Genomic DNA, 14,664 nt, shown 5'->3' on the forward strand with positions numbered 1-14,664 from the left:
GTGTTGGTGGTTGTAACATTGAGGAAATAAGAAATGATCCAGTTGTGTTTGCAACAATAATACCACTTGGAAATGCTAGGGGGGAAAGTCATCTGTTTCTACTGTAAATATGAATTGTAATTGTTATTATCTCCTTGATTATTAAGAGTAATAAGGATGAGACTTTTCCGGTTATTCACCCCTCTCAGTGCCCATGTTTCCCGTCTGTCTCGTACTCTGTTAATATTTAATTAAAAAAAAGAGGGCAAATAATACAGAAAGTACAGTAATCTTAAAAACAGTGTCAAGACACTGTTAAAAACAATATCCCATTCAACTCACCTGTATCAGAGTGGGGACTGATACTGTATCTTAAAACATAGGCGAATAAAAACAATGTTTTTATGCATTTAAGGCGTTCTCGTGAACTTATATTTCTAAATATTTCAACACAACATCAGCACGTTAACAGTCAAAATATTTCCATATTCATTGTGTCATGGGCGCAGATAGACAAACCCCATTTTCAGCCACGTTTTCCTATTTATAAATAGTTTCTTTGACTTGAGAAGTCATAGAATTTTCTTTTGGAGGCAGCGACAACAAGCTGCCATATAAGTGGCCAGGGGATCCATGTTTCCTGTCTGTGTCTACACCGTGTCTTAAGAAGGCCCCGTAGCATTTTCTCGCTCTTAATCTTCAGGACTACAAGTGTAAGTGTGCTCAAACAAGCGACTGCAGCCACCTGACACTGGGCCTGATTGCCAAAAGGACCAAACAAACATACCACAAAGGAGAGCTTCAGTGACCTCTAGTCTAATGTCAGGAGTGTATCGGAGCGTTATCCATCCTCAGAGCTCAGAAAGTCAGCCTCTCCCCTCCTCTCTTTCCTTTTTCCTCACATGTCCTGTACCTGTACACACTTGTACATTCAGGACACTAAACGCCGCCCTCCCCTCCCCTCCTCTCCTCTCCTCTCCTCCCCAACATGCCTCCCCCCCTCCTGCCGGAGGTATCGGGTGGCTTGAGTGGGCCATTAGCGCGAATGACTGATAAGACTCTCAGCCTCCAATAATCAGAAAAAGGATATTTGCAGTTATTTTGAATCCGTCAGAAATAATAAACGCCAAACTATATCCACTTGGGCTATTTAAGCAATTTCCCCATGATAACATCCCGTGGGGATTTCATGTGGAATCCAAATGACGACATAATAAAACCACGACGCCTGCACCGCCTTATCGGGCTGGATTAAAAGGGAATAATGAAACAGAGAGGGGTTTGGAGCCTTGTGTGGTATGAATATGATTATCTAATGGACTCCAATGGAAAGGCATGTTAATTCCACTTTAACGCGAGACCTTTCCCAGACTATCTCCTGCCCCTGGCTCCTCCTCAGACCCCCTCTTCCCTCCTTCCCCCCCCCGTTTCTCTGCCTCCTTCGCCCCTTCCTTTAAGTTTGAATAATCGTTCTGCTTTTTTTTTTTTGCGCAGAAGTCATTATGCCCGCCGTCTATCTCTGTGTATGAACGTGAGCATGGGAGAGCGATAAATCCAACCCCCTCGTCTGTCACCCTCTCTTCCCCGGTCCGATTGGAGCGTGTTGGCCTCGTAACTTTCAGACAAAAGCACTCTAGGCAATTATCAATATTCAGATTTTTTTTTTTTTTTTTTGCTCGCACAGAGATCATTGTTGCTTGAAAAATGTGGGTCACTCATACAAACTCGAATCAAAGTTTCTGAGCAGCCAGTTGAAAATCATATTACATGGTCTGATACTGGGCTTAGCAAGGCCTCGGTGTTTGAATGCCGAGCCGCCGTGAGGAGTCACTTTGAACGTGTGTCACGTTTATTTATTCGCTGTCTTATTTGATTTGAAAGTTTGCAAAATGGGTATCATTTCTAAAAATGCGTCAAATATCACATTTACATGACATCTAATGAGCTGACTGCCACGTCGAGAGGTGGAGGTGATGGTGGTAGCGCGTCATGTGGCGAGACGAGACCACTGCTCAGGAGTTTCAACATTTGTAAGCGTTATGCTACTGGATATCTTTAAGGAGACGTCGGCACATTTTCCAGTGTTAGCAGCAACGAAACCACATTTTTGATGAGGCGTTGGGAACTTTTCAAGGCATGTACAAGTAGTGTAAACGGCAATAACTTTGGACATTTACATTTGTGTTCCTGGTAGCAAAAACAGATATTTTTGGTGAGATGTCGGAGCATCATCCAGCCATGTTAGTGAAAAGACAAACTCAATATTTTTGATGAAGGACTGGAACTGGAACTGGAACTGGAACGTTCAAGCTGTGTTAATGGCAATAAAACCAAATATTCTTGACAAGAAGTTGGGACATTTACAATTGTGTTACTGCCAATAAAACAGGACATTTTTGATGAGACATGGAAACATTTTCCAGTTGTTTTAGTAACAAAGAGAACCAGAGACATCAGGACATTTTACAGCCGTGTAAGTGGCAACGAAACAGGATATTTATCAGATGTCAGGACAATTTCCAGCCATGTTAGTGGCAATGCAATGGGATTATTTGGACAAGACATCAGTACGTTTTCCACCATGTTTGTGGCAACAAAACTGGACATGCGGATATTATTGGCGAGACATCGCAACATTTTCCAGTCATGTTTTGGGCAATAAAACCAGACATTTTCCTTTCATGTCAGTAACACAAAACGTAATATTTTTGACATTGCACATTTCCAGCCATGTTATAGGCAATAAATCTGATTATTATTAATTTTTTTTTATGAGACAGGGGAACATATTTCATGTCATATTAGTAACAACAAAAGTAAATATTTTTGATGAGACAGTGGGACATCACAGTCACGTTAGTGGCAATAAGACCAGATATTTGTAATGAGACATACGCACATTTTCTAGTGGTGTTAGTGGAAACAAAACCAAGTGTTTTTGACGAGATGTCAGGACATTTACAGTTGTGTTAGTGGCAATAAAACCTGATGCTTTTGACGAGATGTCAGGATGATTTCCCTAACCCTAACCAAGTGGTTTTTGTGCCTAAACCTAACAAGACCATAAGCACAGCGTTGTCACAACATAAAACAGAAAATGTAACCAAAAGAAACGTGAAGTTGCAACATCAAGACAGTGAAAGTTTTAACATATTTGTGGGTTTAATTAACTCTCATAAGTGAGGACTTTCTTGATTTTTAAGTTGTCTAATCTAGATTAACACGGATGCATCCTCCAGTTATGAATGTACGTGTCAAGGTGTAAAGCATGTACACCCGAAGACGTTGCACCTTTGTTTCAAGGGCAAACTACCCATCCAAAAAAAAGCCATCCAACAGAAAATAAAGATTTAAGTCAGGTGCAGGCTTTGCTGTCAAGAATCTGTAAAGATGTTGTCAGACACACATCACTTGTGCGTGTTTTTTGGAATAGGTGTGGACTGATTAAAAACACCTCTTCTTTTGATCAACAAGAGAAAAAGTCCCTGACCAATTCAGGCCCGGAGTGGGGGGTCATCATTAGGCCCATTAGGAGCGATAAGACTCCTTGAGCCGAGGAGTCAAGTCCATTCTCATCTAGCGAAGGCAAGGAGCAGTATTGTGGATCAGCGCACACATCCTGAGAGCAGACTGCGCTCCCACAGGACTCAGTTAAAAAAAAGAAAGCATCAATATTTCATCAAACTACTCTCTCTTTCTGGTCCAGATCAAAGCCTCGACTCCCACAGTCCTACAGGTAGAGATGGCTCTTTTGTTTTCGCTCCTCAGGTAGAGCAGCAGTCAGACTCTGTACGCTTTTGGAAAACCTTGAAACGCTCAGCCCATCCATCTCGCAGCTTACTGACTCGCATTTGGAAGAGGAGGTAAAAGGAAGGGTAGAGAGCGTGAGGGTGAAAACATGTTCCAGAGATGTCCAGAGACTGAACTTCTTGGCCTTGTAGTGCTGTATTATTTCCTGTTCTGTGTTTCCAGGTTGGCCCGTAGTGAGAGAAACGGTGAAAGCAAAAGGTGTTGAAATAGCGTTGCCAACTTTATTCCTCACTTACATCTGGATCTTCATCACTGCTGCTGTTTTATGATTCGGCTCATTTAAAGATCCTGTAATGTCAGGGGTTAGCCAGGGCTTGGCGAAAGACCAACATTAAATCCCCAAAAGAGGAAAATACACAACAATTATTTCACAAGTTATTCAAAAGTTTATTACCTAGAATGTTGCGGGCTTTTAGCAATGTCAAGGACCGAGCATCAAGAGAGACCAAGGTGTTTTCCTTTGATTTACAAATAGCAAAAAAATGAATAACAAAAATACTGAAGAGTAATTCTGGGCCCGTAAAAGAGGTCAACATAACATATCTACATACAGCACCAACTGACCTTAACGAACTAAGACATGGGGGGAACATATATAGCGGCTGATCAGACCATTCAGAGACACAGGGGGATGAGCAAGGACATAAAAATCTACTACTACTACTAATAAACTACTAAAATAAACACGTCAGTGGTGCTGTCTAACATCAACTTAGGGAAAATAATGAAAGAACATTTGAAAAATAGTTATTCAAGTTGACAACAATGGCGTAAAATCCAAATTCGACCCCCCAGGGAACTAGTGACTCAAAGAAAACTGAATTAATCTAAATTATTATTTAAATGAAAGAACTCAAGTTAACGAAAATTAGCAAAATTGACAAAAACGTTATCTGTGTGCACTACAAATAAATAACCACTGTCAAAAAATGCTCATAAAACAAAATCCAGGTGTCCAGTTATTTAATAAACAAGCAACAAATTGGCTTCAACAAGCTAGTTTAGTGGCTAGCTTGATTGGCACTGAAATGAGCATAGAAAAACTAAAATTGCAAATCAACAATCACAAAACAGCTGTGATAAAAGACATTCCTGCTGATAATGCGGCAATAAAGGCATTTGGGAAAGGGATACGATACGTTTTTTGCTCGGACAAAATGGTGGATCTAACAGTGTCAGTTGGGCAGCAACTGCCATAGAGCTGTGCCAGGAGTGGTTGCTACTAGCAACACAATGTTAAAATGGCTGCTGATTTGCAAAGAATTTGCCAAACTTGTGTTTTTCTCATGGCTGTCATTTCAAACGTAACTGTCACATCTAAAGATATATAGTTAAACATGTTGGTCCGACCTATGTGACGTTTCTGCTTTCTTTTATTATTTTGCTTTGCGGATATCTTTGCGATCTACACAACCGCGACATCTCAGACTGGCTGCCAGTTTTGGGCAAACTCAAGCTGTCATTTTCTTTAACAGGTAAATTAGGTCTCCAATCAAATGTTAGTCAAAGTTTTGTTATTAAGGTGGAGTTTGATATTTGGGCAAACATTTTTTAACCAACGTAAGTAGCCAACGGTATATGGTTACAATCACAGAAAACAACAGTACCAAGCATGACATATGCCCCCCCAAAATAGCATAAAATGTGTTTCTGACCGTGCAGAGTATTTGTCTTTCATACAGGAGAGCACACAATTGAAGCACACTGCAACCATGAAGTTAAAATGTGTTTAAAAAAGTCAATTTTCAAATGCTTGTTGTATAACAGAAAGACAGCTACTGTAGCTGAATCACCGACTGCAAAAAAGAGGGAACTTGCCACAACGAGCCACGTCACACGACTGCTCGAAAATAAATTTGTTACAAAATAAAACATGAAATAGTTCAGATTTATTTCTTACATTGATCATATCTATTTTCAAAGATCACTTTGAAATATTTTTGTTTATACAAAAATCATTTTGTTGGACCTCAACACCCCTCCTGCCTCAGTGCAAACTACGCCTGTGCATCAAACAAGCCTTTTAGAGGAATTAGATTTACACACTTTGAAATAACACAAGGAATAAAGACAATTGAGTTGGTTCATAGACCGAATCACATGTTTGTTTATAATTCACAGCTTGTTCCCAGTTGGCTAGAAAAGCAGTTGTTGCAGGTTTAACTAAATTGGGTCCTCAACACACATGTTAGCTGACCCATTTTAAGAAATGCAAGGTGGGCAAAACTACAAATAAACACTAGTTATTCAATATTAACAATGTGGAAAAACCCAAAATAATTGTTTAAAAAATAGCTAAATTAACTGCAACACACTTAAAGTGTTATTTCCCCAAAGTCCACCGTTGCAGCAGCTGTTTGGTAAAGTCCAGGGCTGTGAAATTAAAAATGTTTAGGTCACTTGTCTCATTTAAATGAAGTGGACTATATTATGTATCATTTCATCAGACATAATTTCAGCACCAGGAGCTTTTAATCATCTTGGAGGCACAGTTTCTCCAGTGTGCGCTCTATTTACACATTAGTGACATAGGTTAAATGTGAGTTTAAAATTTGTGATATTAGGCCTTGAGAAATCTTGTTAAAGTTCTGATGTGAATAAAGGGAAAAAACACTCCTTATAAGACTCATATCGTCACTGGAGGACCGCATCTGGCCCACTGGCGCTTATTTTATTATACCGCTAATTAGGGGAATCAGATATGATTACTAACATTATGCTGACCATTTAATCCACAGCTGAACTACTTTATTTACCACCAAATCCATGTTTGAGTTTTTTTCTCAAGCGGCCTGTATTCATGGATGATCTCACAGTGATGGTTTTTGGAGTAAACACTAAGAAAAATGAGGTTAACTTTTTTTTTGTTGGTCTGTTATTTCACTATAATTTCCTAGAAAGTGAGTGATATTTAACTCTAAATATATAGGCAGGTTCCTGGAGATTTGGTGCTAATAAAAGGGGAAACAGGACTCCAATTAAATGGCCACATAGTTTTTATGTCTGTAGGCAGCTGAACAGTCAAACAAGTGAAATTTGTCGATTTATGCACAGGGATTTAAATGTAGCAATGATTTTAACAAGATATAATAAAAAAATAACTTTATTACAACTTTGTCTTTATTGCCAGTTTGTCATTAAAGGGGCATTATGTCGTTTTGGAGAAGAAATTAAATCTATTAGGTAATAATTTTTATTTTTTCCATGACTGAATAAACAAGCTGTTCTCAGAGGAAAATAAGGTCCCCAGAACACTGCTTGAAGCTAGAAAGGTGGCAGGGTCCGCCACGTATAACCAAAGTGAGACAGTATGAGATTGTGTTGTCCTTTAAGGTCAGTTTGTTTAGGCCAAAAAAAAATAAAAAATCAGTCAATGAAGATCTTTCTCTTCTGATTAAAATGTCTTCCCAAAAACTACATAGTGCACCTTTAAATACCAAATAGGAATGTTGAAGTGCGTCACCAGACCAACACTCCTCCCAGGTCCGTGATCTAAGAAGAAGAGTCTTAACAGTCGAATGAAGTTACAACAGGAGTTGATTTATTTGCAAAGATCTTTGGAGAAACACAGCAAGTACAGAAAATCTGCTCTTGAGCCAAGCGCCCTGTGTCTCTGAGAGTCGTCCGTCTGTACCTGAGTTATATACCCCAGACCTCGTCCTTTGGGCTGTCCTTTCTCCCCTAACCTAATTCGTTACTTAGTTCAATGTGTTTTTGAATGATTGGCTCGTCTTGTCTCTAGGGTGTTTTCCCAAATCCAAATTGTTGACGATTACCTTCTCCTCCCTTAGTTATCGCTTCTGTTTTCTATCTTAGTCCAGACAGGTATCTCACCTCGGCCCTCTGTTGCCCCTTCTTCTTTCTGTGTGTGGCCTCATCTTCCTTCTTTTCTTTGTAAAATAACCTGACCTCCGTGTGTGTCCCGTCTGGCTTCCTGTGCATTTCTCTTTTCCTGAGTTCAGCATTCTGCCCTTTCAATGCACTTCTCCTTTTGGTGTGTTTTGCCCCTAAATTGGAGACTCTCAGTTCACGGTGTATTACTCTCATTTCCTCCCAGCAGTTACATATTGGGTACTTTTCACAGTTTTGTATCACTTACGTACTTTCACTGTTGCATAACGCCAATAATAGCAAGCATAGTAGAGTCAAGGCTATTTTTGCAATATAAAAGACAATGTTGATTATAACATGATTTTGATACTTAAATCCACACAATGATTATAATAAATGATCCTGATAAATGATTATGATAATAGAATCCACAGGAACTAAACACATTTTTGCAAATTAGGCAGGCATGTGATCCCTCATGTCTCTTGATTGTGTCGCTACAAAGACTTCTCTTTTAATCCACCTTGAGGTGTTAGCGTATTCCTGCATGGCTTTGTGTTTGTCATTTGTGTAAACGTGTTTCCTGCCCCCCCCCCCGCCCTCCCCCCTCTACATCAACCATTTTTTTCTCCGTCGTCCCCCGAACGCGCCGAGGCCTCTCCCCCTCTCATCATCAGCGTCAATCTGTGGCTGTCACTCGGAGCCGGACAGTGACTAACGACACTCCCAGTCAGTCAAACACTTATCACCGCACAGGTAACACACAGGCCTGGAAATGACTGACATGAAATGGAAACGTCTCTCATTCTGTGGGCCCCGGAGCTGAAGTGAAATATTAGCTGTGGGAGAGATGGCGGATGATAAGAGGCTCCCTGTTTGGGCTGAAATTGTGGAGGTCCAAGTTCTATTACATTTCTTTTTGCTGCGAGGAGAGGCACGAAGATCCTGTTTGCTCGGATAAAGGATCCATTTTCTTTCTCATATGCACCATTTCCCTCACAATACGCTTGAAATTTGCCAATGAGCCGCATTGTAACTTTCGTGAGGAGCTATTTATGACTTGTTGTAGTAGTAAATGCTGCTCATAGCCGGTGGGGCATTGCTGAGACATAAAGCCACTGTCCCCGAGGGTTTCTGTAGCCCACAGAACCAGATCACAGGCCAGCTGAAACCAGACTGCAGCCCGCTCAATGTCAATGGGTCACATATGCTTACTCTGTCTCTCCTATTACTCACAGACTCCGGCACGTCCTCCCTAGATTTTCTCTCACACATCTCCTTCATGCACACACGCACACACACACACAATTCCCCCTGTGCAGAAAGATGGATGGGATGTTCCCAAACCACAGGTGCTGCTCTACTTGTGAGTCTTTCGCATTCTTCACCACACACTACAGACCTGCTCAGTTTTGTACTTTTTTGCTGTTTTCCCCAGTGGTGATTACCATTGTACTTCAGTTGCAGGATAATGAGGAGCGTGGAATATTAGTGATACAGTGTACGATCAATCTGCTTGTCTATTAGCAGCTCTTTGGGAATGAGACTCAAGACAAACCTCATGAACTTGATGTCCAACGCTGCTCCACGAGACAAGGCCTCCCATCCAGACCGCCACTAGATGGGGTCAGTTTCATCTCCAACTTGTGTGCTTGCTGGTAACTCTGACTGAAACTTAAAGCACAGATTGCATCTGGTGTGCAGGCTACGCCACCTTGTGGTGGATGTTACCAGTTGCCCTTTAAGGAAAATCTTACACCGTATGTTTTAACAGTCTGGTTGGAGCTTTTTCTCCAGACAATGATGTAAAGTAAAACATTTCCTTTCTATTTCCAATCCACTATATTTTGGAGGAAAATACTTACATTTTTTTACTCTGTTGTATTTTTTCAGTTGTGGAAGAAGCACTCAGATCTTTTTACTTCACTACCACAGTGTAAAAATACGAGTACAAGTGAAAGTCCTACATTCAAAATCTTACTTAGGTGAAAGTACTACCATCAAAATACCTATTTATATTTTTATTCAATATAATTATTGATGCATTAAATGATAAGTTCATTCAAAAATGAAAATTCAGTCATTATCTACTCACCTCCTTGCCGATGGAAAGTCGAGTAAAGTTTTGAGGTCCACAAAACATTTCAGGAGCTTCACAGCAAAACAGCGTCGCAGCATTTTCCGAAACAACGGAAGTAGATGGGGACTTGTTTGAAAACATTAAAAAGAGATGTAGCAGGACTCAAGGATTGTATAATTATTTCGTTTTTTAAAACCTTGTTTAAAAAATGACAATAAATTTACCTTGTCCTGCTTGCCTCACACAAGAACAACGTGTGCTTAAATAGTGCTGGACTTGATCTATTGGTTGTGAATGCAGGAGGCATTCACACTAAATATTTTATAGGTAGGCAGTTATAGGTATGTGTTATAAACACAACAACAAGAAGTGTTCCCAACCGAAGCATTAGAAGAAGAGCTTGGATTTGTCTCTTTCTTGAAATGTTTATGCTGGCGAGTGTTTTATTGTGAAAATCAACCGGATGTTATGTTATTGTTTCGGTGTCTGACTTCCTGTCTGCTCTGTGCTGAATTCGGCTGAATTGTTGCGCTGTGCTCCGACATCCGGCAGAAATAGAGGCCCTTCCGGAGCAGAAACGCAACGCAGCTTACCTTATTTTCTGTTCTGTGATTAGTTTGTTGTCCTCAAAAATAATGCGAGTGTCATTTGACTTTTATCGAACATCCCCGACTCGTTTTGAGTACACCACTGCTAATGGCTAATGGCTAGCTACACGGCTCACAACCCGATAAACAAGCACCAGACAGTGAAGTCTACTCTCTAGTGGAAAATTGTTACAAATGCTGTTGTTATCTCCACTTTTTCCCTTTCACTACAACTGAAAACTAAAGTAAAACCCTGTAGCTAGCTTAATAATTTCATGGACGTGATTAACCCCAAATCTCGCGTGAACATGAGCAACGTGATCTCGCGAGTCCTAAGGCATTCAAGGTTGCTATGGCAACTTGGGGGCCATCATAAGTTTTCATGTGAATCATTTAAATTTTAAATGAGATAATTTTAAAGCAGATATTTGCATGTGTATTTTTGAAGTTTAAAACTTCAAAAATACAAATGCAAATATCTGCTCGGTCAACTTATACTACTTATACTTACTGATAATCAAAAAATCCTGAAGAAAAGCACTGAAACAGACGAGAAATGGGCGACAGAAGATATCCAAGTGAGGTAATGTAATCATGAGTGTTTAAACTGTTAGTATTTATTTTTTGATTTATTAATGTGGCTGTAGGAACAAAACAAATCTGCTATGTGACTACTGGGTAAGGGTGTGAGAGAGAGAGAGAGTTTCTATGCTAAATTGTATCTGTAATGTCTTCCCAACTGTAAACAACAGATGTACTTTCTGTGATTGTGAGGGGAGAAAAGTTTGAATAAAAGATGTTTTTGAAAAGTAGTAGCAAAGATTGATATGTTAGGCTACTCATTATTAACTTACTTAGTTTCTGGTCAGACGAAACATGCATGATTGAGTTGCTTAATATGATACCCACAAAATGACATGGCTTTAAAAGATTCCCCCCAGAAGTTGCTGTTGTATTTATTCTTTGTTTATCTTTCCATTTCTATTACATTTTTGTTTACTGTGTGAATTTGGGCGATAATATTGACCAGCTACATGAGTGTGTCATGTAGAGTTAGGTTGGCGAGTAAAGATCTGAGAGGGAGAGTTTCTATTCAAAATTGTACACAGGTATTACTACCCTGTTAAAGCTAATATCTCATTTCTTTTCTAAACAACAGATGCACTTTTTGTGTCTTGTGAGGGGAAACTATTAAGCATAAGCCTTTTTTTTCTCATAGTTTTGCAGGTGAAAATCAGAATGAGGAACAAGAACGAACTGCCTCAGAAGCTGTACATCAAAATGACCAAGAAGACACACAAAACAACAGCATGAAGAGACTGCGATTCAGCTGGCATGCCATTCTGATTGGGGTTCTGATGATGCTCCTCTGTGTTGTGACCAGCAACCTCTTCATTCAGATGCATAAACAGCAAAGTCTGACAGCTGAGGTACAGCACATGGCAGAGGAGCTTCGAATAAAGAACAGCCACCTGAAGCAACTCCTGAACTCTACTCATCAAAACTCCAGCGAGTGTGGCCATATGACACTGCTCATTGACCCAATGCTGTACAGCTTCACCTCATTGTCTGCTGTAAAGACCAAGCTGGGCCTGCTCCTGAAGGACACATTGCAAGAAAAGACAGAGCTGAGCCTGCTCTTGAAGGACACATTGCAAGAGAAGACACACCTGGAAGTGGAGAACAGAGCGCTTACCACATCTCTAAATTCAGCACTGAACAACTTCAGTTTGTTGTCTGCTGAAAAGAGGGAGCTGAACCTGCTCTTGGAGAACATGTCAAAAGACAAGCCAGAGCTGAACCTGCTCTTGGAGAACATGTCAAAAGAAAAGACAGAGCTGAGCCTGCTCTTGGAGAACACGTCGAAAGAAAAGACAGAGCTGAGCCTGCTCTTGGAGAACACGTCGAAAGAAAAGACAGAGCTGAACCTGCTCTTGGAGAACACGTTAAAGGAAAAGACAGAGCTGAGCCTGCTCTTGGAGAACACGTCAAAGGAAAAGACAGAGCTGAGCCTGCTCTTGGAGAACACGTCGAAAGAAAAGACAGAGCTGAACCTGCTCTTGGAGAACACGTCGAAAGAAAAGACAGAGCTGAACCTGCTCTTGGAGAACACGTCAAAGGAAAAGACGGAGCTGAACCTGCTCTTGGAGAACACGTCAAAAGAAAATTCAGAGCTGAACCTGCTCTTGGAGAACACGTCAAAGGAAAAGACGGAGCTGAACCTGCTCTTGGAGAACACGTCAAAAGAAAAGACAGAGCTGAGCCTGCTCTTGGAGAACACGTCAAAAGAAAATTCAGAGCTGAACCTGCTCTTGGAGAACACGTCAAAGGAAAAGACAGAGCTGAGCCTGCTCTTGGAGAATACGTCGAAAGAAAAGACAGAGCTGAACCTGCTCTTGGAGAACACATCGAAAGAAAAGACAGAGCTGAGCCTGCTCTTGGAGAACACGTCAAAGGAAAAGACAGAGCTGAACCTGCTCTTGGAGAACACGTCAAAGGAAAAGACAGAGCTGAGCCTGCTCTTGGAGAACACATCAAAAGAAAATTCAGAGCTGAGCCTGCTCTTGGAGAACACATCGAAAGAAAAGACAGAGCTGAGCCTGCTCTTGGAGAACACGTCAAAGGAAAAGACAGAGTTGAACCTGCTGTTGGAGAACACGTCAAAAGAAAATTCAGAGCTGAGCCTGCTCTTGGAGAACACATCGAAAGAAAAGACAGAGCTGAGCCTGCTCTTGGAGAACACGTCAAAAGAAAATTCAGAGCTGAGCCTGCTCTTGGAGAACACGTCAAAAGAAAATTCAGAGCTGAACCTGCTGTTGGAGAACACGTCAAAGGAAAAGACAGAGCTGAACCTGCCCATGGAGAACACGTTGCAAGAGAACAGAAAGCTGGAAGTGGAGAACACAGACCTTAGCATGTCTCTAAATTCGGCACTGAACAACTTCACCTCGTTGTCTGCTGAAAAGACACGGCTGGGCCTGCTCCTAAAGAACACATTGCATGAAAAAACCCAGGTGGAAGAGGAGATGAAAGAGTTGGCCATGTTTCTACATTCAACCATGGAAAGCTGCAACCGTGTAGAAGCAGAGAGCAGACAACTGCACCTCCATCTGAACGCATCACGGCACATCATCAGCCTGGCGTCTGCAGAGAGAAAACGTTGGCGCCAGCTGTTAGATATTGAATGGCAAATCACCATGCAGCTGGAAGAATTAAATAAACGGCAGCATTCAGTCCTGTTCTCCAGCAAGCTGTCCTTCCTCTGGAGATCCTGCATCAGGAACACACTGCAGCGCTCACGCTGCCTGCCCGGCTGGGTCGGGCACGCTTCACGCTGCTTCTTCCAGTCCAAAGACTCAAAGAAGTGGAAAAAGGCTCGCAGGGAGTGTCTCGACATGGGGGCTGACATGGCTGTGGTTCTGAATGCTGAAGGCCGGGCATTCTTGACTTTTCAGTTTGTACAGCAGCACCTTCAAGAGGGGTTCCACTCAGCGTGGATCGGGTTGCAGGACATGGCCATGGAGAGCAACTACTTCTGGGTCACTGGCCAAAGAATCCATCCAGATGTGACTTATTGGAGGAGTCGTGAGCCAAACAATGCCATGGCCTCCTGGGACAACAGCCAAGTGGGACAGGACTGTGATGCAATTGTCCCACCGACAAGCACTGAGAAGCAGGGTTGGTTAAACTCCTGGGATGACATGTTTTGTGCTGGCGAACGGCACTACCTGTGTGAAACCACAGCCCTCAGTGTGACCTGACTGACTGGGATGATAAAGGCTGGAATCCAAAAATCAGAACTGTTTATACACCATGTATATATGTAAATGTGCGTTTGTGTTTGACTAATTTTTGCACTTTTGCCCAGATGTCTTTGACTGTTTCATTCTAATAATATATTTGTTATTCAACTTCACCTGATTTTCCTGTTTTTGAGTGATGCAATACACACTTTCACCACACACACTCAACAAAAGTATGTTCTGGTGTAGCTGTTGTGTAGGAGAATTTGATGTACTGATTAAAATGGCAGTGTCACATTGAAAAGGAGATTCCCAGTTTGAAATGGCTTCAGGGAATAAACAACCTTAAGATGCTTCTCATTTCTACCACAAACAATATTTAATTCTTCCCAGCTGTAGTGAAGTGGCCATAAAAATCTCAGGCACATTCAAAATCCTCAGCTGATACAATCATAATAAAAAATGGCTAGATACCATTGAAGGTAAATGAGAATTTGCTTTGAGCGAAATGGCTGGGTGACATTCACTGTGTATAACAATGGCCATGAAGAAAGTAGCAGCATCATGAAAGATCAAAATATGATCTGTACAGGCATGATCAGTTTTATTCCATTTTATTTCACTACCACCGTTG

General features: G+C 41.2%; 2 protein-coding genes across 3 annotated transcripts in view; one reads left to right on the forward strand and one right to left on the reverse strand.

The window, feature by feature from the left end:
• Window positions 1-9,592, reverse strand: part of gli3 (GLI family zinc finger 3) — a 116,231-nt gene extending 106,639 nt beyond the window's left edge. Inside the window, exon 1 of the mRNA XM_084340611.1 lies at window positions 9,179-9,592. The gene's annotated coding sequence lies outside the window, so the exon portion shown is untranslated. The remainder of the gene's footprint in view (window positions 1-9,178) is intronic.
• Window positions 9,593-10,711: 1,119 nt separating this feature from the next.
• LOC311249742 (uncharacterized protein) lies at window positions 10,712-14,203 on the forward strand. Of its 2 annotated transcripts, XM_084341028.1 has the most exons (3): window positions 10,712-10,870; window positions 11,507-13,068; window positions 13,165-14,203. In XM_084341028.1, the coding sequence occupies exons 2-3, from the start codon at window positions 11,598-11,600 to the stop codon at window positions 14,046-14,048; spliced, it is 2,355 nt and encodes a 784-aa protein (XP_084197154.1). In that variant the 5' UTR covers window positions 10,712-10,870; window positions 11,507-11,597; the 3' UTR covers window positions 14,049-14,203. The 2 variants fall into 2 exon arrangements, with proteins under 2 accessions (XP_084197154.1, XP_084197153.1); XM_084341027.1 differs by having other exon boundaries at window positions 11,507-14,203.
• Window positions 14,204-14,664: the final 461 nt, after the last annotated feature.

This window comes from Pagrus pagrus (genome assembly GCF_965226575.1).
Source record: "Pagrus pagrus genome assembly, chromosome: 20".
Taxonomy (NCBI): domain Eukaryota; kingdom Metazoa; phylum Chordata; class Actinopteri; order Spariformes; family Sparidae; genus Pagrus; species Pagrus pagrus.

Excerpts from the sequence above, each read along its gene's own strand:
- LOC311249742 (XM_084341027.1), top strand. The coding sequence starts at position 11,598 with ATGAAGAGACTGCGATTCAGCTGGCATGCCATTCTGATTGGGGTTCTG.